General features: G+C 42.2%; 2 protein-coding genes across 5 annotated transcripts; both read left to right on the top strand.

Moving 5' to 3' along the window:
- Positions 1 to 445: 445 nt before the first annotated feature.
- On the top strand, positions 446 to 20,693 carry LOC6729857 (serine/threonine-protein phosphatase 2A 56 kDa regulatory subunit epsilon isoform). 3 transcript variants are annotated; one of them, XM_016174571.3, is made up of 10 exons: positions 446 to 692; positions 2,351 to 2,520; positions 13,804 to 14,122; positions 14,194 to 14,983; positions 15,047 to 15,246; positions 15,363 to 15,557; positions 15,622 to 15,812; positions 15,877 to 16,210; positions 16,268 to 16,497; positions 16,561 to 20,693. In XM_016174571.3, the coding sequence occupies exons 4-10, from the start codon at positions 14,845 to 14,847 to the stop codon at positions 16,844 to 16,846; spliced, it is 1,575 nt and encodes a 524-aa protein (XP_016036595.1). In that variant the 5' UTR covers positions 446 to 692; positions 2,351 to 2,520; positions 13,804 to 14,122; positions 14,194 to 14,844; the 3' UTR covers positions 16,847 to 20,693. The 3 variants fall into 3 exon arrangements, with proteins under 3 accessions (XP_016036595.1, XP_016036592.1, XP_039151431.1); XM_016174568.3 differs by lacking the exon at positions 2,351 to 2,520; XM_039295497.2 differs by lacking the exons at positions 446 to 692; positions 2,351 to 2,520 and adding an exon at positions 1,130 to 1,255.
- Positions 20,694 to 21,127: 434 nt separating this feature from the next.
- LOC6729856 (solute carrier family 25 member 45) lies at positions 21,128 to 23,052 on the top strand. Of its 2 annotated transcripts, XM_002105123.4 has the most exons (5): positions 21,128 to 21,286; positions 21,571 to 21,683; positions 21,926 to 22,166; positions 22,226 to 22,340; positions 22,401 to 23,052. In XM_002105123.4, exons 1-5 carry the CDS (start codon positions 21,241 to 21,243, stop codon positions 22,795 to 22,797), a joined length of 912 nt encoding a protein of 303 aa, XP_002105159.1. In that variant the 5' UTR covers positions 21,128 to 21,240; the 3' UTR covers positions 22,798 to 23,052. The 2 variants fall into 2 exon arrangements, with proteins under 2 accessions (XP_002105159.1, XP_039150574.1); XM_039294640.1 differs by lacking the exon at positions 21,128 to 21,286 and having other exon boundaries at positions 21,913 to 22,166.
- Positions 23,053 to 23,194: the final 142 nt, after the last annotated feature.

The raw sequence follows: 23,194 nt of genomic DNA, 5'->3' as shown, positions 1-23,194 counted from the left end.
AGCTTACATATAGCAATATTTAGTAGCCAAACTTTAATATATAATTTTGCATTGTCTTTTCCCAATTGGTAAACTTATTTATAAAATTACATTGCATTGTGGTCAACATATTGCAAGATTATATTGCATGTCATTTTATTTTAAAATAATTTTTGCTGAACTGCACGAAAAGTCAGTTTAAATTCATTTATTTAGATATCTGCACATCGCAGACTTCATAGGAATGGTTGCCCTAATCGGAGAAAGGTTAGGCATATAGTGCAAGACCATAGCTTGTAAAGGATCAATAATTATGAGCAAAGCTAAAACACAAATTTATCATAGTCTATTCTGAATTTGTTTTGGCATTAATAATATTTTAAATTAATTGGCATAGTTAACATCATTTTTCGCCAAAAAGCCATAGCCCTCATCTCTATCAACCGTAGTTGCTAGCCAACACCTTTGCAGGCGCGCTTTGCAACACTAATCGCTTCAAAGATGGCGTCACTTCTACGGTGTCTGTGTGAACGATTCTAGTTGCCGCTGGAGAAAATTCGTAATTCTCGCATAAAGCGCACCTGCCGGCTACCAAAATCGATTGAAAAGCGAACGTCCCATATTGCGGCGCGATAAGCGGGTGAAATTGTGGCAGTGCGTGCGCGATAGACCGTTAGAAAAGCAGTTCAAATTGGAAGTCCGGATGCTCGAAGGTGTGTGTGTGCGTCGCTTTTTTTGTGCAGTTTTCAGCTGCAGTCGGCCAACAGTGCAACGCAAACATTGTGTTCTAAATTACATAAAGCAGGGAATTTCTGCACGAAGGCAACCGAAAAAAGGACTAAGAGGAAAAAATTAGCCACACAGAAGGAGAGCGAGTGCGACAGGGAAGGAGGGATACAGAGCAAGCGAGAGGTCGATAACGATAGCCTTGTTTGGTTATCGCCCTCGATAGGAAACAAAAACGGGATAAAAACTTAAAAGCAGCGGCGTCTTTTAGTACGGCGGTGTGCCCGTGCGTTGGATGGTATTTTGCGGTATTTAATGCATTTTTGGGTCTGCAGTGTGACCGTGTGTGGGAGAGAGCCGCCTGAATAGAGAGCGCGACGCGCAACAACAGTTTCTGTGGTGAGTTGAAACGAAACTCACCACGCTCTCACCCAGAAATCTGGCACAGTGGTCCCGAAACAAAAGCCAAATGAGTAATCGCAACTGGAGAATCGAGCTAAATATCAGCACCAAACAATTGAAAGCCAGCTAGACGAAAACAATAACAATAGTAATACTATTCGAAGTTACTAATACTAATCAATAGGCAGCAGGCTTTTCGTTTGTGTGTGCCTGCTCCCTCTCGCGTATAGTATATACCCATGTGCCAGAGAGAGCAAGCCGAAAACGAAAAGAGAGCGAGAGTCGGGCGAAGGAAAAAAATATCGCCACAGTTGCCGTATGCCGCCTTCGTCGTCGGTTGCAAAAGATATAGAAATCTTTTATATACACACATACGCAGTCGGTTTTTAATAAATTCTGCAGCGAAAATTCCAAGCCCGAATAAAGAAGGAGAATCAAAAGGCAACTAAACAAAGCCGAGTGCAAAATTAAAGCCAAATTTCCAAGGCGAATGCAAATTTTTCAAGTGCGCAGTAAGCGGCTAAATCCCCAGACGCAATTCGGTGTTTCAAAAGTTTTAATAAATAAATAAATATGTAATTACGCTCGCCATCCAGCCAGCCCGCACACACACGCACACACGCATACACGCACGCAATCGGTTAGAATTCGTATGAGCATATATATTTTTTACTTATATTATTTTTAGAATATCGATTTTGTGCCGCGTGCGTGTGTGTGTCTCTCTCGCACCGAGTGTGTGTGTGTGTGTGTGTTTAAAACATACATATTTATGATAAGTGTGTGTGTCAAGCAGTAAAATGTGTTAAGAATTATGTTCATATAGACACAAGTTACCTAATCTTACTGCAAAAATGAGGAAAAAGGCAAAATAGATGAAAGGAATCAACAAACCGAAGTGAAGCGAAAGATAGAGCAAAGGCAACAGCGAAAAGAGCCCCATCAAAACAGCTGCGCTCTCTCACCTTTTACTCATCCTCCCATCCTCTCTCTACCCATTCACATTCTTACGCTTCTCCCATTCCCCGCTGTGCGCCCCACTCACTCACACACGTACGCCATTAAAGATCTTTGTGTATTTTGCTTTGACACCGCATTTACATGTGTTGACCCCACTTGGACAACACCCCCCGACCCCTCCCTCCCATTCGTACCCCCCCACCCGCGCGATGCGTTGTGCAAAATTCTCTCGTGAACTACAGTTCTAATTCAATTATGCCAACTGCTATACACACATCCACAGTGAAACCCAGCAAGCAGCGCTAAAACGCCAGCCAAAAGCAAAGAAAAAACGGGAAAAAGCATCTCCGTGACGTAGGCAAACGCGAGAAACCGAAACCAAAACCAAATCTGAAACTGACAAAAACTGAGATATCGAGCAGACGAGAATCACAAGCTCTGAAATCGAGAAAGGTATGCCAAGACCAACGGAAGTTGGCCCACAGCGAATTCGATTCAAATCGATGCCATTTTGGGCCAAAAGCTCGCTCCATTTCCGTTCCATGCTTAACCCTTGAATAACTAACGTGCCATAAATGTAACTACTAGAAATTAAAATTAAAAAAACAGGGATCTGAAGGAAGTAAGGTCTCCAAATATCATAGTATTCTATTAGCCTTCTCTTTTTTGAGCAATAGTTAAAATATCAAAATATGTACACATCAAATTGCTAAATGTGTTAAATCAAACATAACGTCACCTCAATATAAAATGTCTTAACAAATTAAATAAATGTGCCCAAGGGGTTAAGCCACAACCACCGATTGAAAGTCAGGCAAATAACTGGTTCTAATTGATTGAGTGATTGCTGGGCTGGCGGAGGGTGCAGTGGGGGGCAGAACCTGCTCGGCAAATTAACAAGTTCCAATTGATATATACGTGTGGGGACACACGAAATTCGTCGAGCCTACTCGAAATTAGCATAAATGTGTCAAAATGGTAAATCAATTCGAAGGGGCAGAACTATAGCTCTATATAGATATAGCTGTAGCTGTCATCGCGGTGACAAGGCCCTCGATTTGCCCTGGAATTAAGCCATTATATATGATCGCTTTAATTATAATCCATAATCCATATAGCCCACAAGGCAACCCAAGCACGCCCAGCGTAAAGTTCCCAAATCGAACGTGACTAGGTTGCAATTAAGTGGCGATGAAAACAAGATCACTTAACTTTTCAGCGCTTCGATTTCCAGTTTCTAGCTGTCAAACGCTTTTTATTGTTCATCCAAGCGGGTTTGTGTCACTGTCTATTTGCCAATTGAACTTGGCTCTGACGTCACAGATTTCTAGCACTTGGAGGATGCAACTCCTCTTCAAATAACAGTGCGCAAAAGTAAATAAAAGTTGAGGGGAAAAACCTATAAATCATTACCAGGTTGCAAAATGCTCTGCTGTAGATATAACAACTTTTTTGTACCATGCCTATTGTTATTTATGTTGTTGTGTGGCCAGGGTGTTTTGCTGCCAATTTCGTTGTTTGAATTCAAATTGGCAACAAACGACGAACTATAAACTATAAGATTGAATGACCCATTTAATCTATAAGAGCAAAGTTTCTTCCCAATTCCGATTTGTCTATTTTTGGCCGGCAATGAACCATTTTCCCGATGACCGACTTCTCGCTGAGACATTTTCTAGTGCATTTCCCTGGCGTATTTTAGCTTCTGAGCAATTTTAACGAGTTAACCGATGCAGTCAACCCAAATAAGTGTCATGCCAGCCAGCGTGTGCAACAATTTGTGAGCTCACTTATTGTGTTTTCACTGTAAGAGGGGACCAAGGGAAACGTAATGCTGCCATAAAATGCCTCCGCATACGAATGTGCGCATATGAAGCGCTCCTCCTTGCGGAGCTCCCAGTGTCGGGCGAAAGACGAGAGCTCTATTATAAAATTACCAAGTCTCTGGGGCATTACTATGTGCCATGTACGTACGACCTGCTTTGCGATTGTTCACCTTTTTGTCGGCGCTAAACGCTGACAGCCAAACGCACAGCTCGCTGGCGGCTTTAAATTTTTAGCCTGGCCAACAAAGTTAAAGAGCGTGCTCAGAGGCAATTTGCCTTTTGGCCTGGCCATAAGTTGACTCTTTCTACGCGGATTTTCCCTATGCCCGCTGAGGCTTGGCCACCTCCTGATGACCACAAAAACACAGTCCACTCGCTTCTGCACATCGCTGGCTGTCTGTTTTGACATAACTGACCTCACTGCGCTGTTTTTCCTCACATTTTCCCCAACTCGTTATGTACGGATTTCCAAATTTCACACGGAGGAAAAAAGTATCTGAGATACAACAAGATTCTGATTGCGCAACTGGTTTTTGCTATTTAGGAAATGTATTTTTTCTTTGGTTTTTGATTTATCGAAGTACCATTTTCATCACTTTGCCGCAAAATGTAAAGATTTTACTAGCCAATGTTGATTACTTTGTATTCCCGAGAAACTTCACTTCCAACTTGTTTACCTCATTTTCACTGGCCAGGTTGCGTCCAAATAAAACCGAAACCCATATTTCTTTCAACTCCATTTGAATGCGAACAGATTCACTTTGTAAACAAAGATTTTGTTCCGTATCGAATTGCTTCCCATGGATCGAGTGAAAATATGTATCTTTGGAACGACGCTGGCTTCTGTGCGAAATTCTCGACAAATCGCTTACTCAATCAATTTGCAGTTCGAGTTACTTGTGCCTTTTTCTTCCACCCACTCTGGGTTTTATTTTTTTGTATTTGACTTGAAAATATTTTCGTTATTTGCAATGACCAGTTCGCCCGAAGCGAAACTACAGTCGTCTGGTCAAAGCTTTTTGTTTGATTGTTTGTTTGTTTGTTTGTTGGTTCTATTGGCAATTGAGAATCCGTTCCGCTGCAGCAGCGATGGTGAAAAAATCAATTTTATTTGCCAGTTTGTTAGGCGAATACGAATACCACTCGTATTTGTACAATTTGCCATGTATGAACATGGACATATGCCAGGAGCACTCTGCTCCAGTGTAAACAATTGTTGGCACACCGCAAATTAATGACCGTCTGAGTGGAGGGCAAATGTTTCTCTCATTATAATTAGTAGGCGACTGTCTGAAGCCCCAGATTTTAGCCTTTGTTTTGCAAAATGTTTGCATATATTTTTTTTATATACTTCGCACGGCTCGCTAAGCAGAAGTGAGAAAAAAACGTAAGAAAAAGGCGCATTTTTAAGCGCTGAAAATTCAATTAGCCGCAGTAAACTTAAAAATAACCGACTGAAAAGCACGAACTAGAATTTGAACTCAAAGAAAAGCAATATATTGCATGTAGATTGCATGAATTTCCCAGCAGAATTGCAATCAATTTGTATCGTTACAACTAGATAATTTATGATTCCTTAGTGCAAATATTGATTTTCTGATTGGAAGTGAGCGTCAGTGGAACATGGCCATTAAGTTTGCTATCTACATGTTTTAATTGATCTATCTATTAGCTGAACATTCCGCTTGTCAGCAAACATTTTGCAAACAAATACCAAATTTTATTGCAAACCAAGTACATTTCCGCTCCATTGACCTCGATTGCCAAATTTTTGGTTGTCTTTTAGCACATAATAAACTGATATTTTTAATCGATATTGTTAACTAATTAGCAAAACTGTTTGGTTTTTACCAGGATAGTGCATTAGGAAAATCCACATGCATTTGGGCTGCTGTCTAGCAATCTTTGCAAATATTTATGTATATTGTTTGTTTTGTATTTTCCCACCTCTGGTTTTTCTTTTGCGGCAATTCGATGACGTTTTCCATCGCACAGAAAGTATAATTTTAGATGTGGGAAATTCGGTGGCAGTGAGAAATCATTTCGCTGATATTTTTACAGCCAGTCGAGTGGCGGGGGGCATTAAATAAATTTCCGTTTTATATATATAGAAATTATATAGAATTTTCCCTCCATTTGCAGTGCAGTTTTGGAGCGTATGAAATTTATTTTCGAAAAAATATTCTTAATTTATTTTCGCGGATATTTATAGAGCAGTGGAAAAATCTTTTGGGGGGCATGAAATCATACGACCTTGAATTTCGATCCACACCAAATGGCCGCTTCATTATTAAACCGCTCTTAATTCTCCGTTTTGTTATGGCCACAATGTTCGATGGCGTCTAAATCAATAAACAACGCACTCGAATCGGCGACAGCTGCTGCAATTAAATATAATCGCATTGCACAATTAATAATTAACACTTGCGGTGCGCCATCCACGCAAACAATTGACTATATATGTGTATATGTATCTAGAGCATTTGAAGGAATGCCCCGGCAGGTGGCAAGTATTTGTTTTCGTTCTGTATCTGCTGCGTATCTTATCTGTTTCACCCTGAGATACATTTTCCTTTCTTTTACTTTGCTTTGCATTACTTTGCTTTACTTCCCTTTGTTTGTGTGTGCGCCGGCCGTGTTTATGCGACATTTTTGCGCTGATTTTGATTAGGCGGCAGCCACGCCCACTCACACAAAACGCCCGCTTATCACGGCTACAAATCGCTTAATTAAAAAGGCACAAAAAATGAAAAACTGAAATGCCGAAAGAGCGACCGAGAGGAGGTGTGTGCGCTTTTCAATACAAAATTTTCCATGCTTCGGCATTTGGCATTGAATTTGCACTGGCACACATTTTTTTTTTTCACTAAGTAGCAGCACATACGCAAATCTGAACACTGTATTATATATATATAAATACTATATATATAGAGAGAAATACCTCTGTAGGTGGTGACGCTATGGGCAGGGCTATATTTCATTGAACTGAGCCGTCTGGCGCAGAATTTGCATTCTTTCAGCCTTATGTTTCACTCGTTTTTTTTTCTGTTTTTTTTTTTTTTTAATTAGTCCAAAGGCTGTCGCATTCGCCGTGTGTCTTGCTCTTAATTATTTAATTAAATTGAGGAAACTGTTGTGACTGCCGCTGTCTGTTTGAGCGCTCCACCTTCTGCGATTTCGTCATTCGGTTTTTGTTGCTCTTGACTGGGCTTTTGGGTTATGGGTTCCCCCCATTTAATAACAATAGACAAAACATACAGCTGATGCAATTAGTTGTGGACTTGTGTGTACACACATTGTCAACTGATTTCGTGGCACTTTCTCTTTCGCTTTCGGCGCGGCAATAAGTTAAATTGAATCTTATGTAAAAACCAGAAGCACATGGCACCTGCCACATGCAGCGCAGTTATGACAGATGTGGTAATCAAATTAGAAGCGGACCGCTGATAAGAAGGCTCGGCAATTAGAATGGCACACTTGGACGGAATCGAAGAGGAGATAATTTGGTGATAACTTATAGAGCCGTTCTTGGTTCTTCCAACGAAAAAGGTATTAAGTGGGTATTCTTGAATTCCTCAAGAAGCAAAGCGCTTAGGAAGGAATTCCAGGAAAGTCCAAGTCCCAGGATTACTTTAATAATATTTGTGAGAAATCGCATTCCAGGAAGCACTTCCTCTTGGGCATTTAAGTTTCCTTTCCTTTTCTCTGGCCATAATTAAGCACAAATACCAGGGAATCGCACTAATACCACTGCAACCCAAAGAAAGTGGAGTCCTTGGTGGCAAGTGCAGTGGACAAACACGTGCTGCCGCCCACGCATTTGGTTAATAAAAACGCTCAATTGCGCAAAAGGAAAACGCTCTGCTCTGACGTAGACTGCTCACGGGGCACAATGGTGGTTATACCAAAAATAGAAGTATAAACCGGGCTCTCTATTTCGGTGACCCATAAAGTGCTGCTTTTCCCACATTTCCCGCACGCTCGCTTTTCCTTTTGTGTCATTCGTGTGAATGTCGCATTGCGTGCGTGGCTTTCATTTGAACTTTGGCGAGGTGTTTTCACTACCAAACGCGGGGGCGCCTCAATTTATGGGAATTTTAGTTGCGGCTAAGCTAAGTGGCCTATCAATAAATTGAATCATGCTGTCAATTGAAGTTAATACAAAACAAAGGCCTTGAACGTGGCTTTTTAGCCATTTGGGGCTGATGATGTGGAAAAGCTAGCTGTGTGGTTATATTCATGCTGATGCATCCGACGGATGCATTTTATTTCGTTGAGCTTTATTAGCTGACAACTGCAGAACTGCAGCTATCCTTTTATCTCCGCCACACACTCTCTTCTTTTTTCTTTTTTTTTATTGCCAACTCGACAAACATCAATCGATAGTTTGGCCAGCCATTGTTTGCCTGCCATTCAACTTGGCCAGCAACTTTTGCCATCGAGTTGCCAACTTTGTCTTCTGGCCAAGAAGAAGAACTACTCCTTCTTCCGCCTGCGCGTTGTTTTCTAATTTAATTTATTACCGCTCCCGTTGTTCATCTTTTGCTTGTTAAGTGTCCTGAATGTTTAATGGCGTTTTACATATTACAACAAGTTGCTGCGATTTACGCAGTTACTATGCCCCCAAAGTGACCCAATTCCCTCGGAGGTTTCTTCTAATTTCGTTGACTTCGCTCTCTGCTGGCCAGAAGAAAACCCATCGCATGCGGTGTGTGTGTATCCTGCGCCAAAGTCAACCAAAACAAATCAAAAATGCAGCCCACAGAAATGTCGAGTGTTTGCTGTGTTTGTTGGGGAAAAAGCGAGGGGCTGCTCCTCTTTTTTTTCCAAAAAAGAATGAACAACAGCAGTCGTGGCTGAAAGTTATTTCCCTTGTCCCCTTATGCTGACTGACTGACTGGCTGGCGGACTGACTGACTGACCACCCACTCGTGACATTTGCAAGTGTGTTTTCTTGGCTCACTTGGGGAAAATCCCCCGATGAAACTATATACATATGACGAAAGTATTCTGGAAATGATTGTAGGCAAAAGCAACGCCTCGAATTCTAATTTGATTTATGGCATTTCATATTTTCTCAATGCACATAAATCACATATTTCACATATCTGCAACTTTTGCCTCATGTTTTCTATGTATTCAAGTATTCAATAAGTTGCTTTAAAATTCAAATAAAATATTTTATATTTTATGCTTCAAAAAGATGCAAATGCTGATTGCTGTATGATTAATATATTTTCTGTTTTTTTTCAAGTGCGTACATTTGTTCAAAATTGTTGCTCGCATGCGTCACTATTTTGTTGATAAATAACATAATATGATAAAGGTATGGAATATTTCTATTACTAATTAATAAAAGTTCCATTGATAATGAGAACAGTCTAGTTGAAATTAGACTAACCTGACTACTACAACTTGCAGTCTGCATTGAATAGTTATGATCAAGTGCTGACTCATTTCTCTCAGTGTGTGTGGCTGGAGATGATGGTCGTGGATGCCTGGAGGGCGAGTGGACCAAGCCGAGTGGTTGGTTGGTTACATTGTGCTAACTTTCGCCTCTTGTGCAGCAGCTGATGCCGCTGCTTTTGGTTGCCCTGTTGATGTTTTTGCCACGGCTGTTGATGCTGCTGCTGATGGCCTGACTGTGGCATGGAATCTTATAAAACTTATTGTTCCATTTCCTTTCACTTTATGTAAATTAAACAGTGCATTATTCTTGCATATGTATGTGTGTGGGGGGTGGTATCCACATACATGTGTATGCACATGCAGATATTTGCATTTTGCACTTGGCACATGTGCCAAGTTATCTACTCTTTTTTTCCTGTTGTGCCTCCCCTGCGTGTTGTTTGCTTTTCGTTAAACGATGCAAAGGGTCGGAAAAGCTGTTGCATATGCAAACTTAATGGCTCCGCGCTGATTTGATTGATTCCACGATCTCAATGCACAGGGGGACAGTGTGTATTCACTGCGATAAGGTCAAGGTTTCAGTTTGTACTGAAATGACCCATATTTACATAGTATTCATGTTCTGCTTGCTAGTTTATTTATTTGTTTATATTTTCTAGTTAATGGAACTTGAGAGCAAGTTTTTAAAGTGCATTCAAGACCGCCCACAGCAAATCAGGCTTTCATCGATGATTACCGTTTAGAAATCAATTTCATGCTGGCAGCTTTGATAATTTCCCAACTACGTAGTAGTAGGCACGCAATCAAACGCAGTTTACAATTATTCCCACTAAATTTCGATGTGCATGCCAGTAATTTGATGCATTCGCATTTTCACTGTCATGCCCTGCTGGCGTTGGAGCTGGAGCTGGAGACGGAGATGGACTGGAGGAGAATTCTCACCGACCATGAACTCATCTCTCGTGCGTTTCACAAAAGGATTTTGCCAAGTGCCCCCATGTGTGTGTTTGTGCATGTACTGCGTAGTTTTCCACAGTTTTCCCCGCTTGAAAAGCGTCTTTCTCCACCGCGACTGCAGTCCCCGATTCCTTAGACACGTTTCAAGTACGCAGCGAAAAGCGAAAACAGTGCGCAATATTTTCACACTGACGAGGAACGAGGTTGAATGTGGCAAAGGGGGGAAAATTCTGCTTATCATCGCGTCACTTTGCATTACATAAAGCCGAAAAAGTGTGAGAAAAAACCCCTATGAAAACTGTGAGTTTGTGCACTAGATAAACACACAGTCATTTGGACTGACTTAAAATCCAACTTAAATGCAAGGCAAATCGGAGCATTCCAACTGAATACCCAGTGTAAACAAACAAAAGGCAACAATGAATTCGAAGGGCCATAACAAAAATCAATACAAATACGCATTAACTATTTGCCAGCTACTTAATGCATTGGAATGAGGAAGTACAAACAAGCAAGCTGAAAACCAAGCCAGTAAATATGTAAAGGGGTTTCCCTAAAAGGCGCACAGCAATTATTATTTATGACAAACTCAAATTACGGCTACAGTTACTGCAAACACAAGGGTAATTGTTTAAAAATAACAATTGGTTAATTCTTGAAAATAAACACATTCATAAATAGTTGATAATAAAAACAACTTAATCATTGATAATGATTCCGATTAGTGTAGCTCAGATTAAGATAGTTAGACTCAGGAGCAAACTATTGCGTGCGAAACGACTTGTGATTTGTGAATCACAAAAGTTTATAAGATACTTAGGCATGGAGTAATCAAATAATATGCAAGTTTCCATTTAAAGCAACTGATGGGGAATGCGGAACAGTTTGGTGAAAGTTTATTGCAAGTTTTGGTAACGTTCAAAAGCTGTTCTCGCCCTCGAACATTTTATTTAGCTTATTGATTATGGCTGGGGAACCAATAGACATGCGTCAAATGCATACTCTTGAAGGAGGAGTAGGAGGAGGCAGGATGAGCTGTACTATATAGTACGCGAGTGTATGTGGGTGGGATTGGGTGACATTCCGGATAAGTGACAGAATAATAGATTTTATCGGCATGAGCTGTCTTCGTGGAAAACGTATAGCTTTCTTTACTGCATGTGAAAACTCATGTGGTACAGTTTATCTAAAGGAATCAAGCTTATCGATAATGAAGCGTCGATAATTTTGATAGAAATATCGATTGGGCAGTCGTAGCTTGCCCATCTTCACTTTGCAAGAGGTGGCTTTGGGTGGGAAATTAATTTCCCAGCGATGAGTGGGCGATGGCTGCCGACTGGCGCTTAGTCATTAGATGACCAAACGATGACTGTATTCCAGTGGTTGGGCGGCGAAAATCTTATAAATGCCAGCAGAAAACATCGAGCAAGCAAAGCAAAGCACGGCCAAAGCAAAAGCAAAACAAAACAGCAGAGGAGAACCGAAGTGAATAGCAGCGGACACAAAGCGAACTTGTCTCATTATTTTGTGAGCCGAGCCGCCCGGCCATTTGTTATTGTTTTCTACGATGATATGCTGGGGAATTTCGCTACCACTGTCGAGTAAATAATGTCATAAGGTCACACGCACAACAGCACAAATTAAAGGGGGAACACTGTACGGTGGGCCTAATGGTCAGCCATTGTTGCTGCTGTGTTTTTTTTCGGTCATTTGTCTTGGGACATTCAGCTGGGCTTTACTGTGTTGGGCTGGGCTGGGCTCGGTTGATGGTTTTATATAAAATAGCATAATAAATGGCCAGCCCAGTCTTCTAGATTCGCTATCGCCACCGCCACCGCTGCTGCCCATATTAAATGTCACATTGGGGGCCGACATTGTTTGCTGCCAGGTCGCCGGCCCAAAGTGAAGGTGATTGGAACAAATTAAGGCGAAAAAACAGTGCAGAAATTCAATTATAAACAGGGCAGCGCGTTGAAAAGCGCTGACCACCGCCACTCAGCGTGGAAAACGGGTGGAAAATGGGAAAAAGGAAAGCAGCTGTGCAAACTTTTCACTCGCACCACCCACTGTCTCTGTTTTGCTCTTATTTTGCCTTTCAGTGAGTTCCGGCTGGCCACTCACACTCAATCACACACATGCGTATTTTGGTTTGTCAGACACTGAGAAAAAAAACGAGAGAAAGTCGTTTGAATTCGAAGTTAGTAATTAGTTAGTAACTGATAGATTGCATTGATCAGAATCATACCAACAGATTCGAATGTTTTAAAATTTTTGAACTATTTCAATACCAAATTTGTGTTGGAGTATTTTGACAAGTGTAGAGACGCCTACGCGTCTCGGTTTCCATTTGCACCGGCAGGCAGGCACGCGGGCAGCTGGCCGAAGCGAAGTTGATCGCATTTACCTGTTTGTCACTCATACGCCTTGTGGTCCCAGTCTGTTTTATTTGCCAGAGCATGGCTCTTTTATTTTCAGCTCTCTTGCATGTGGGTGTTCCTGCCGCCGAGCTGAGCGTGTGTGTGGTGTGTGTGTGTGTGTAGTGTGTGCGACATGTTAAACATGTTTTCGCTTGGAAATCGACGGTGGGCCGTCGGTTTGACTTGCATTTGTGCAAATTTGTGTGCTTAACTGGAAACACTGAACAAGTTCCGCAATGTCGTCCTCGAAGTGAAAACTGTGCAGCAGCCACAGACTTACACACACACAGACGCGTATGTGGCACCACTTTCCTGCCATTTCCCTCAGATTGAAGTTCAACCTGGGCCAGTTGATTTCTCCCCCTTCGAAACGAGCCATGCAAATGAATGAGTTTTCCCAGCTTGTGCGGCGCGTCCTTCATTTGGCTTCATTTCCGTTGAAGATGACAGCGGCATCTAGTTTCCGGTCAATGGCTTTTCCGGGCTCGTTTTGATTTAATTTACACGCCATGCTTAATTTAATTTAACAGTCAGTTACAATTCGCAGCCGAACACAAGTTGGCCAAAATCTGGGCTTTGCGGTTGGTAGTGTCCAGCTGGCGAAGTCCATTTGGGCCTCTCGGTTAACGCGGTCTGCCAGAGAAAGTTCAGCTGGCGGGAATGGAATTCAGGATTCAAGCGGTTGTTCGCTTGCTTCGTGCCAATCAATCAATGGGTAGACAATGGGTTTCCTCAGTTGCTCACTGAATCTATTAAACCAATATAATCATCCTGAAATGAAAAGTTACATCTTTATTATGAAATACATAGCGAATTCACAGTACTCTTTAGAATTTGAATGCTTAACTTGGCTTCTAGTGCTGGCACAGTCACAGTCCCTGCTTTTTATCAGCGCTATCTGTTATCTGGTAACAAAGAAATCACTGGCAAAGCCTTTATCTCCGAGCACACATACAAGCATACGAACGCAACCGCAAAACCAACGATTAGATACACCTGAATGTCTCATTTTATCGGGGGAATGGCGCTTTTTCGTGCCTTTCGCTGCGGTGTCAATTTTTGAGTAATTTACAGCGATAAGAAGCACCTATCTAACCAAAGCCCATACGTTTCTGTTCCGATTGCAGTGCATGTGATGCCAAATATCCATAAAACGCAACAAGGAAATCGGCAAACGTGAATTACTATGTGAATGCAGCAAACGGCAATCAGCAGTTAGCCAGCAGCAGCAGCTCTCCCTCAGTTAACCAAATTGATGTGCCATTCAGGAGCAGCAGCGCAGAAAGAAGAGGATCAGGATCAGGATCAGGATTACATCAGATCAGATCGGAGCAACGTAGAAGCTAAGCGAGAGTATTAACCAGAGTGTAAGGCGCATCGCAAATGCAACAATCCCTCCAGTAAACAATACAGAAAGCAAAGTATAGCAAACACAAAAAGAAACAGGTGAGTAGTTGACTGATAAATGAGCGTGATGAAGTCACCGTGAGCTAATTGATTGCCCCACTTAATTCCAGTGTACATACAACTGTAACGAATTTAAGCGACAAGCAAGCGGCTAAGGAAGAGTATAGACCCAATTCACGCCCCCGAGTAACTGTCTGATAAATGCCAAGATAAGTCGTTACCGCTTTAATACCGCCATCAACATTACCCAGCAACAAAAGCTGATCCAGCAGCTCCAGCAGCAGCAGCAGGCGATCGCTTTCAGGGGGAAGAAACCGAAACAGAAGCTGAAATTGCAGTTGCAGCAGCCGTTGCAGTTGCAGTTGCAGATTGGTCAGGAAACGAACGGTACAGGCGGAGGAGGAGAGGAAGGAGTAGAGCTGTTGGGCTTACCCAAAGGTACCGAGAACAATTGCAAGACGCCAAACTCAACCGCAAAAGTCGCCAACATAACACATAAAATTTTCGGTTGGCTACGCAAGACACGCAACAAACGGCCAGTCGAGATCCTCAACAGCGATTTCGGCGAAGACGGCGACGAGGGCGTTGGCGAGGGCAAAGGCCAAGGCGCAGGCGAGGGAGGAGGAGCAGCTGCCAGTGCAGCTGGCGGTGCAGCCGATCAATTTCCAGTGGCAAGCGTTAAAAACAAAGCCGGCAAGCTGAATACCACACAGACAGCCACGGAGACCGCCATCGATTCAAACGAACCCAAATCTGAAAAGATGTCATCGGGCACGTTTGTGGATCGAATCGACCCGTTCGCCAAACGTTCGCTCAAGAAGAAGGGTAAAAAGAGTCAAGGTTCCTCGCGCTACAGAAATTCTCAGGATGTTGAGCTGCAGCAATTGCCGCCATTGAAAGGTATGTATCAAATGCATTCCAAATTTACGAATTTAGCAATCTAATCATTGTCCATTCACACAGCTGATTGCTCCAGCCTAGAACAGGAGGAGCTGTTCATTAGGAAGCTGCGCCAGTGTTGCGTGTCCTTTGACTTTATGGATCCCGTGACGGACTTGAAGGGCAAGGAGATCAAACGGGCCGCGCTCAATGACCTATCCACCTATATAACACATGGGCGCGGTGTGCTTACGGAACCGGTTTATCCGGAAATAATTCGTATGGTAAATATCCCGGCTACCACAACTATTATCAAACTAAACTATATCGCAGTCAATTAGCTTATAGTTACGGAAACTAGCTCATGATTACTTAATAATGTTTGTTTCATTTCTACCAGATTTCATGCAACCTATTTCGAACGTTGCCGCCCAGTGAGAACCCTGATTTCGATCCCGAGGAGGATGATCCGACACTGGAGGCGTCCTGGCCACACCTCCAGCTGGTGTACGAGGTCTTTTTGCGGTTCCTGGAGTCGCAGGACTTCCAAGCAACTATCGGCAAGCGTGTGATCGATCAAAAGTTTGTCTTGCAGGTGAGTGCAAAATGTCGCATAATTAAAGTAACAACTTAATTACGTAAAAATCCATATTGTTTAGCTTTTGGAACTTTTCGACTCGGAGGATCCCAGGGAGCGGGACTTTCTGAAGACGGTGTTGCATCGCATATACGGAAAATTCTTGGGACTACGGGCTTTTATACGAAAACAGATTAACAACATATTCTTGCGATTCATTTACGAAACGGAGCACTTTAATGGAGTCGGTGAGCTCTTGGAAATCCTTGGCAGGTATGTTTCACTCATTGTCTTCTCATTATACAAATGTTAATTAAACTCATGTTTATTTGAACAGTATCATCAACGGATTCGCCTTGCCCCTGAAGGCCGAACACAAACAGTTTCTGGTTAAGGTCCTATTGCCACTGCACAAAGTCAAATGCCTGTCGCTCTACCACGCTCAACTGGCGTATTGCATTGTACAATTCCTAGAGAAGGATCCATTCCTTACCGAACCGGTGGTGCGTGGCCTGCTGAAGTTCTGGCCCAAGACGTGTTCCCAGAAGGAGGTCATGTTCCTGGGCGAGATTGAGGAGATCCTCGACGTGATCGATCCGCCGCAGTTTGTCAAGATTCAGGAGCCACTGTTCCGTCAGATTGCAAAATGCGTGTCGAGTCCACATTTTCAGGTAAGTCAACTCGTGTGTTTGTAGTGAAATGTGCTCAATATAATTGTGTTTCTTTAGGTTGCTGAGCGAGCTCTTTATCTGTGGAACAATGAGTACGCCATGTCGCTAATCGAGGAGAACAACGCGGTCATCATGCCGATCATGTTCCCGGCACTATACCGCATCAGCAAGGAGCACTGGAATCAAACCATCGTGGCGCTCGTATACAACGTTTTGAAGACGTTCATGGAGATGAATTCGAAACTGTTCGACGAGCTTACCTCCAGCTACAAGGCGGAGCGGCAAAAGTGAGTGCTAAAGCTGGAGTTTCAAGGCGGCAAATTATGAGCATATATCTCTTCTCTTTGCAGGGAAAAGAAACGTGAGCGTGACCGCGAGGAGCTGTGGAAGAAACTGCACGAACTCGAATCCAATCGTTCTAGTGGGCGCACCGCCGGCGGCAGCGCCACGACATCGAACAGCGCAGCTTCCGCGGCGTCAACGTCCCTGCAGCCACCCAGCTCCGCTGGCCTGAACTCTCATCAGCAGCAGTCGAATAGCGGCAGCAGCGGTAGCCTGTCCAGCGGCGGTGCCGGCGGCGACAATAATCCTGCGACCACAAATGCGAAAATCAAACAGGATAAGGCGGACAACTAAGCAACGCGAGGCGCGCCGGAAACTAACAATAAAACCAAGATCAGTAAGAGCGTAAGCGAAACGCGTTATCCGATATCCGTAAACGGCAGAGAGACAGCAAGCAAGCAAGCAACCACATCTAAAGGAGAAAAAAATAGTTATACTAAACCACACATATGCTAAACCTTAAAACCAGAAAATTTAAAACTAAAACGTATACTCGATTGACAAGACACCAACCAAGCTGGCCAGACCCACAGCTCGCTTGGGCGGCTGTTGAAGGAGGAAGAACCGAAATCTGGATCGGGATCGGGATCAGGATCGGGAGCTGGATCAGATCCCAGGGCGTGTGTGTGTGCGCGGTAATTAAGAAGCTTGAGTGCGGCATTAAAGAAATCTTTATAAATAATGTATCTTACAACTACAGCAACACACACACACACACCACACACACACACGTGCGCGACACGTATAAATATATATTACAAAGGAAGAAAATAATTATTAATTACGTTTAAGCAAAAAGATGTTGAATAAAGAGAAATCATGTTAGTAAGTGAAAAGCAGCAGAGCGATAACTATAACGGATTGACGATTGTTGAAGCGCATTGAATATTATTAACTAAACATATTGCTAACTAGAGATCCTAGCATAGATCGATCAGCCAACCTATCCTATCCACCCCCCAACCAAGGAAACCACAGCACCCAAATCACCGAAATGTTCACATGCTAAGTAATCGCGTTCATTTGAAGATTGTAAAATAGTTGAAACTGCGCTGAGTCCTCAGACTTTAATTTTTTTTTAATTAACAAATTAACGAATTGCTCCATAGAACGGCGTGTCTTAGTGCAGACTTCCCACTGAATTGTATATAAATTAATCGAGAATTGTGCTCCCCTCACCCACAATGAAACTTTGTTACTTAGCTTTAAGTGTTGCACACTCCGTCAAGACTTCTCGAAAACAGAAATTCCAACCATACCCGCTAAAGAAAAAGCCTGCGCAGTTACCAAGCCGAATCTGTATTCGAACCGTAAAGAGACATGAGAAAAACAAAAGAAAGTTTTAGTACATTGTTGAAGTTGCTGCTGCTAAACGGGCCAAGATGGACAGGGAGCCGGCAAATCTATAATTAGTTAAGAACACAATTGAATACCATACTATAACGTACGATAAACGCTGATCTATATAAATGTATGTAAAGTGTAAAGCGGCGGATACACAAAACTATATATCTCCCAGCTGAGGAAGAGGCGCATGCGCGGAAATCAACATGTACTCGGCAAGAAATGAATACAAATATTGAGCATTGTAAAAAGGTTAAGCTAGAGATACCAATAACCCAGCAAAACGATAGTCTATAGAACAAGGTTATGGAAAATTCAGCTTGGCATACGTTAATTGGCATCTTGCGATACATTTCCACAGTCCACAGTCCAGGCTCGATATGCATCCCACACACTCTAGAAGCTCCTTTCCATAAATGTATATCTCTGCGGAAAGCGGCCCAGTGTCGAGTAGAGCAAATAGTTTGCCAATGCCTTTCAGACTCTTCTCGATTGAATTAACAACTCAACCTATTATTCACTGCTCACGGAAATGCGCACAATTGTCATTCGATTTGCTAAACAATACCTTCGATTGTAAATAATGTAGCTAAGTTAAACAGGGGCAATACTTTTGGGCCGCTTTCCCAGCATCTCACACTCACACTTAGCCGCACTCATAGTAAGGGAATATATAAAATTTATATATGAAATATGCTATTCATATGTATGTTTGTTCATTCAACTCTCACGCGCCCATTACAAAGTATAGAAGGAAAGCATGCATTATAGGAGCAAAACTATAGGGAAGTATCCACTAATGAATGTCTCTCATTAGGCGAAACCGCGAAAGTTCATATAATATTAATGATAATTGTGTCTGTGAATCGTGAGTTATTATACACATATATGTATACATATATTGCAAACAAAACCGAAAAATGCAAAAAAAAAACCTTAAAAACCTAAAGGAAACGTAAAAGTTAGCGTTATTATTAAATATGTTTGTAAAACGTCAACAATATGCAAGAAATGAAATTAAATGAAATGAAAAGCGAAAAAGCGAGCGAATGGCGCATAGAGGGCATCTAACTAAAGATTGGTCGTATATTTCGAAACACAAATTGAACCTATGGCCTAAATACTAAGCGACGTGTGTAAGAAAGTTTTGCATCTTTATATTAGCGTGTAATTAAACAAAAGAAATAGCTAAACGAAGCCCAAGCCTAAACAGCAAACTACAACTAGAGCTACTACAAACTACCCACGAGTATCATCCCTCCCCCATTAACCCACAATAGCGATCAGATCGAATCCCATAGCTCCCGAGTCCGTTGAGTCCAACTGCCTATCAAGATCCCAAGAAGAACACCAAATATAATGAAACACGACGAATGTTAAAACTCGAACAGGCAGCACTTCGCGACTCGACCTGTTTGTTATGCCCATCTAGTAACTAACACCAATCTCAGATCCTAACTAGCAGATCCGAAAGACGAGAGAAAACACACACGAATAGGACCCATCTCTAGTTAAAGTTGATGTTTGCCTAGGATGCCAATCAGTAAAACATAAAAGAAGAACATATTCAAATAACGCAAGTGTAAAAACGAAACCAGAAATCAAGTAAGCGACAAGCATTAGACTAAGATTAATGAAAAAATGTTGAAAAAGAATGCCTAATAAACGATAAAAAACATATTGTATAAGTCATAAGTGGTTCAATGATTATTGCCTCTTCATCATTTCGTTTGTTTTGTGATCAACACCTTTGTTGCACTCTGAGTTAATCTGTTTAGTCCGCATTCAAAGTAAATGGTAACTTTAACTATAGTTTCTATTATTGTATTTATATGTATAAACAAATGGAGCATGTTAATTCGTAACTGCGGAAGCTGCTTTTAGAGCCAGCTGAGCGAAGAGGTTTAAGCAAAAGCAAAACTCGTTAAGTACTTTTAGAGAGAGAGCCCTGTACTAACTAAGAAGTGTACTACAAATAAAGTCGCATTAACAACGTTGCATCCGAGATCAGAAGAAACACTCAAAAAGAAAACACTTAACAAATGAAAATGCCCAGGCAGCAACAATAAGAGCTAAATAGTTAAAGCGCTTAAACAATATAAACACTATGGATACTAACAATGAAATGCGAACGGATAAATATATATGTGAATCATGTATTTTCTTATGTTCTAGACTTGTAAAAAAACCTATCGTATATGCCACACACGCTATATTATTACGTTTTTTAAACTTTGAGTTCTTGTTCTGTGTAGGCCAGTGTGCGAGGATTTCGATTCTTTTTTCCTTGGGTTAAAGGCACACAGCACCCACACCACCCACTCCACCCATACACACTCACTCACACACACACACGACTAAACAAAATCTTATGCTGAGAGTAAATATAAAGATTAAATTATAATTACACAAACATAAATGGGAATAAATATATATATAGGTATATATAAACAGCATATATATATAAAAGGAAAATTATATATGGCGAAGCATCGGAAAACAGAGGTTTAGTTGATTGCTTTCGAATCCAGGCAGAAAGTATGCGAAAATAAAGTAAATTAACTAACTAATGGCGAGAGGCAGCAGAAAAAAAATAATTAAAATTGCATGTCGCAGGCAAAAACAAATATTTAGCTGCAAGCAGAATTAACCAAAAATGATTAAAAACCAAGTAAAAGATGAAACAAAAAAAAAACACACACACACAAAAACTGAATGAATGAGAATGATGAGCAAATCGGAGAGAAAAGAAGCAAAGAGATCAATCAACAATAAAAAATTAATAAATACAAAATAATTAACACAACGCGTTTGATTTTAAATAGGATTCGAAATAGTATCTTTAAGATTTAAGGATTTATATTCCTTTGAACTTCGAGTGGAATGCTAAGAAACTATCTTTGAATCCTTTTACTGGAATTGAGATACTTTTCATATGCGTAGCACAGATTTTTGAAAAGATAGCTCATATAGTAGGAAAATCCTAAACCAGAAGGATTTGAAAAATTCTAGAATGTTTGTGCTTGGGAATTTAAAGTTTAGAACTGTTTAGTTAGATTTGGATTTTGAGCTCTATACCCAAAAGATATTAAAATGAGTAGAAGAGTTACTTTTTCGTTGGAAAGAATCTTTTTTGAAAAGAGCAGTCGGTTTGTTCTTTTGTAGCAATCAGCTTCTGTTCGCTGGGAAAGCTGGTGAATTCGCAGAGCTTTGCCGCCGAGCCACAAAAGCTGTGGACTGCAGTTGGTTCGCTGCCGTCGTGAGGTGCAGTTGGAAAATCGCGAGAAAAATCAATTTTCGAAACTTCAAACGCTCGCTGAAAATCCACTCCGAGATCCGCATCCATGAAGTGGGAGAACTACTGCGACTTTGTGGCCGGATGCTTTGGCGGTGAGTGGCGGAGCGACAGAGCTCCAGCTGGTATTCATCCCAATTTGGCCAGAACTCTGGGCATGCATGACGCAATGCAGCAGCCGACGGCGATAGGCCACTTGTTGAGGGGAACTGCCTCAGTCCCGGCGGAAAACGGGCGCCATGGTCAAGTTCACGTGCGGCGCCCCTGATCCATCGGATTCTTGGCAAGCGGCGGTCGTTCAACATGTGTTGTTTAACTTTGTGGCCACAATTTTAATTAATTTATGCTGCATTCTTGATTCCGATACCCTGATATTCAGGTGCCTGCGGGGTGCTGGTGGCCCACCCACTCGACACCATCAAAGTTTGGCAACAGGCCTCAAATTCATCCGTTGTGACAGCCATTCAACAGATCTACAGCAGGAATAATGGTGTAAGTTTGGAAAGGAGGATTGCGTCTAGTTGGAAACTGGGTTTCAAAGATACAAATTTTATGCGAAATATCTGGTTAAAGATGTGCATGTATGTAGATCTTCCAATCTCCTTTCTTATTCATAACTTTTCAACCGGCCAAATGGCATTGTCATATTCTTAATCCCAACTCCGACTGGACGCAATCCTCTAGAGCGCATAGGTGGGTGGAGATGGGTTTAATCGACCAGCATCGCCTCAAAGGTAAACGGCTTCTACAGGGGCATGTTCTTCCCGTTCATCTCGACGGGAGCGATCAACTCGCTGCTCTTCGGCATCTATGGAAACCACCTGCGGCAGCTGAGGAAGGTGTGCCACAGTGACTACCAGCGGGAGCAGCTGGAGTACCACAACATGTTCCTGGCGGGCTCTGTGGCGGGATTCGTGCAATCCTTCATCGCCTGCCCCATGGAGCTGATCAAGGTTCGCCTGCAGACAGCCACTTGTGGGTTCTACTTGATTTTTCAATCCCAAAATAGAGGATTAATGTGTGAAATTCCCCAGATTACAGTGACTATCTCTATGGCCAGAGAAGGACCGCCTTTGGCACGTTCAAAAGGATACTCAAGACTGATGGAATCTCGGGGCTCTATCGCGGCCTTTTGCCCATGATGTGCCGGTGAGTTGGTCCAGGTGATTCCTTAAATACATGGAACTTTCAATGGTTGTTTGGTTACAGCGACGTCCTGCCTTACGGAATCTATATGCTAGCCTATCGCCAGGGCGTTGACTACATGGACAGGCGGGACTTTGTGCGCCGGCGACGCAGTCAGTCGGACGGATCCAGTGTGAACCTGCTGGTGACCACGCTGGCCGGCGCCTGGGCGGGAGTCATCTCGTGGGTGTGTGTCATTCCGTTCGACGTGGTCAAGACGCTGATGCAGGCGGACGAGAACCACAAGTACCGGGGCATCTTCCACTGCGTGCGGGTGCAGTACAGAGCCTACGGCTGGAGGAGCATCTTCCGCGGCAGCTGGATGCTGGTGGCGCGGGCGGTTCCCTTCAACGCCGCCACTTTCCTGGGCTACGAGTATGCGCTGGAGTGGTGTCAGCGGTGGAACGGAACCTACGTATGACCCAGCCAGTCTGGCGGAGATTAGGAGCCTTAGTTTGTATGCTGTGTACATTGTTGTCAACTGAGAATGAGTGTGATCGAAAAATGCAAATCTATTCTATAATTTACTTCAATGCTGTTTAACAGCACTAACAAATAGCTTTAATTGCCTCACTTTGTAAACGTTTTATCGTATCAACACGGGCTTTATATTTTTGAAATGCACCTCAATTTTGTAAGCTCTAAAATTAAAATGATGACAAATTGCGTCCATAAACAAAGTTATAGTTTTGATTGCTGAGTATTTCAGATATGCCTCTAAAGTCATATCTAATTTTTAACAACCTTTGATTTGAACAATCGGAACAAGTTTTTGAATTTAGAAAACATTCAAATCGGTTGCTGTCTGCGCTATCCGA

The sequence above is a fragment of the Drosophila simulans genome, chromosome 3R (genome assembly GCF_016746395.2).
Source record: "Drosophila simulans strain w501 chromosome 3R, Prin_Dsim_3.1, whole genome shotgun sequence".
NCBI classification, from domain to species: domain Eukaryota; kingdom Metazoa; phylum Arthropoda; class Insecta; order Diptera; family Drosophilidae; genus Drosophila; species Drosophila simulans.
Note: the sequence above shows the minus strand (reverse complement) of the source record. Positions and strands in the feature narration are given on the sequence as shown.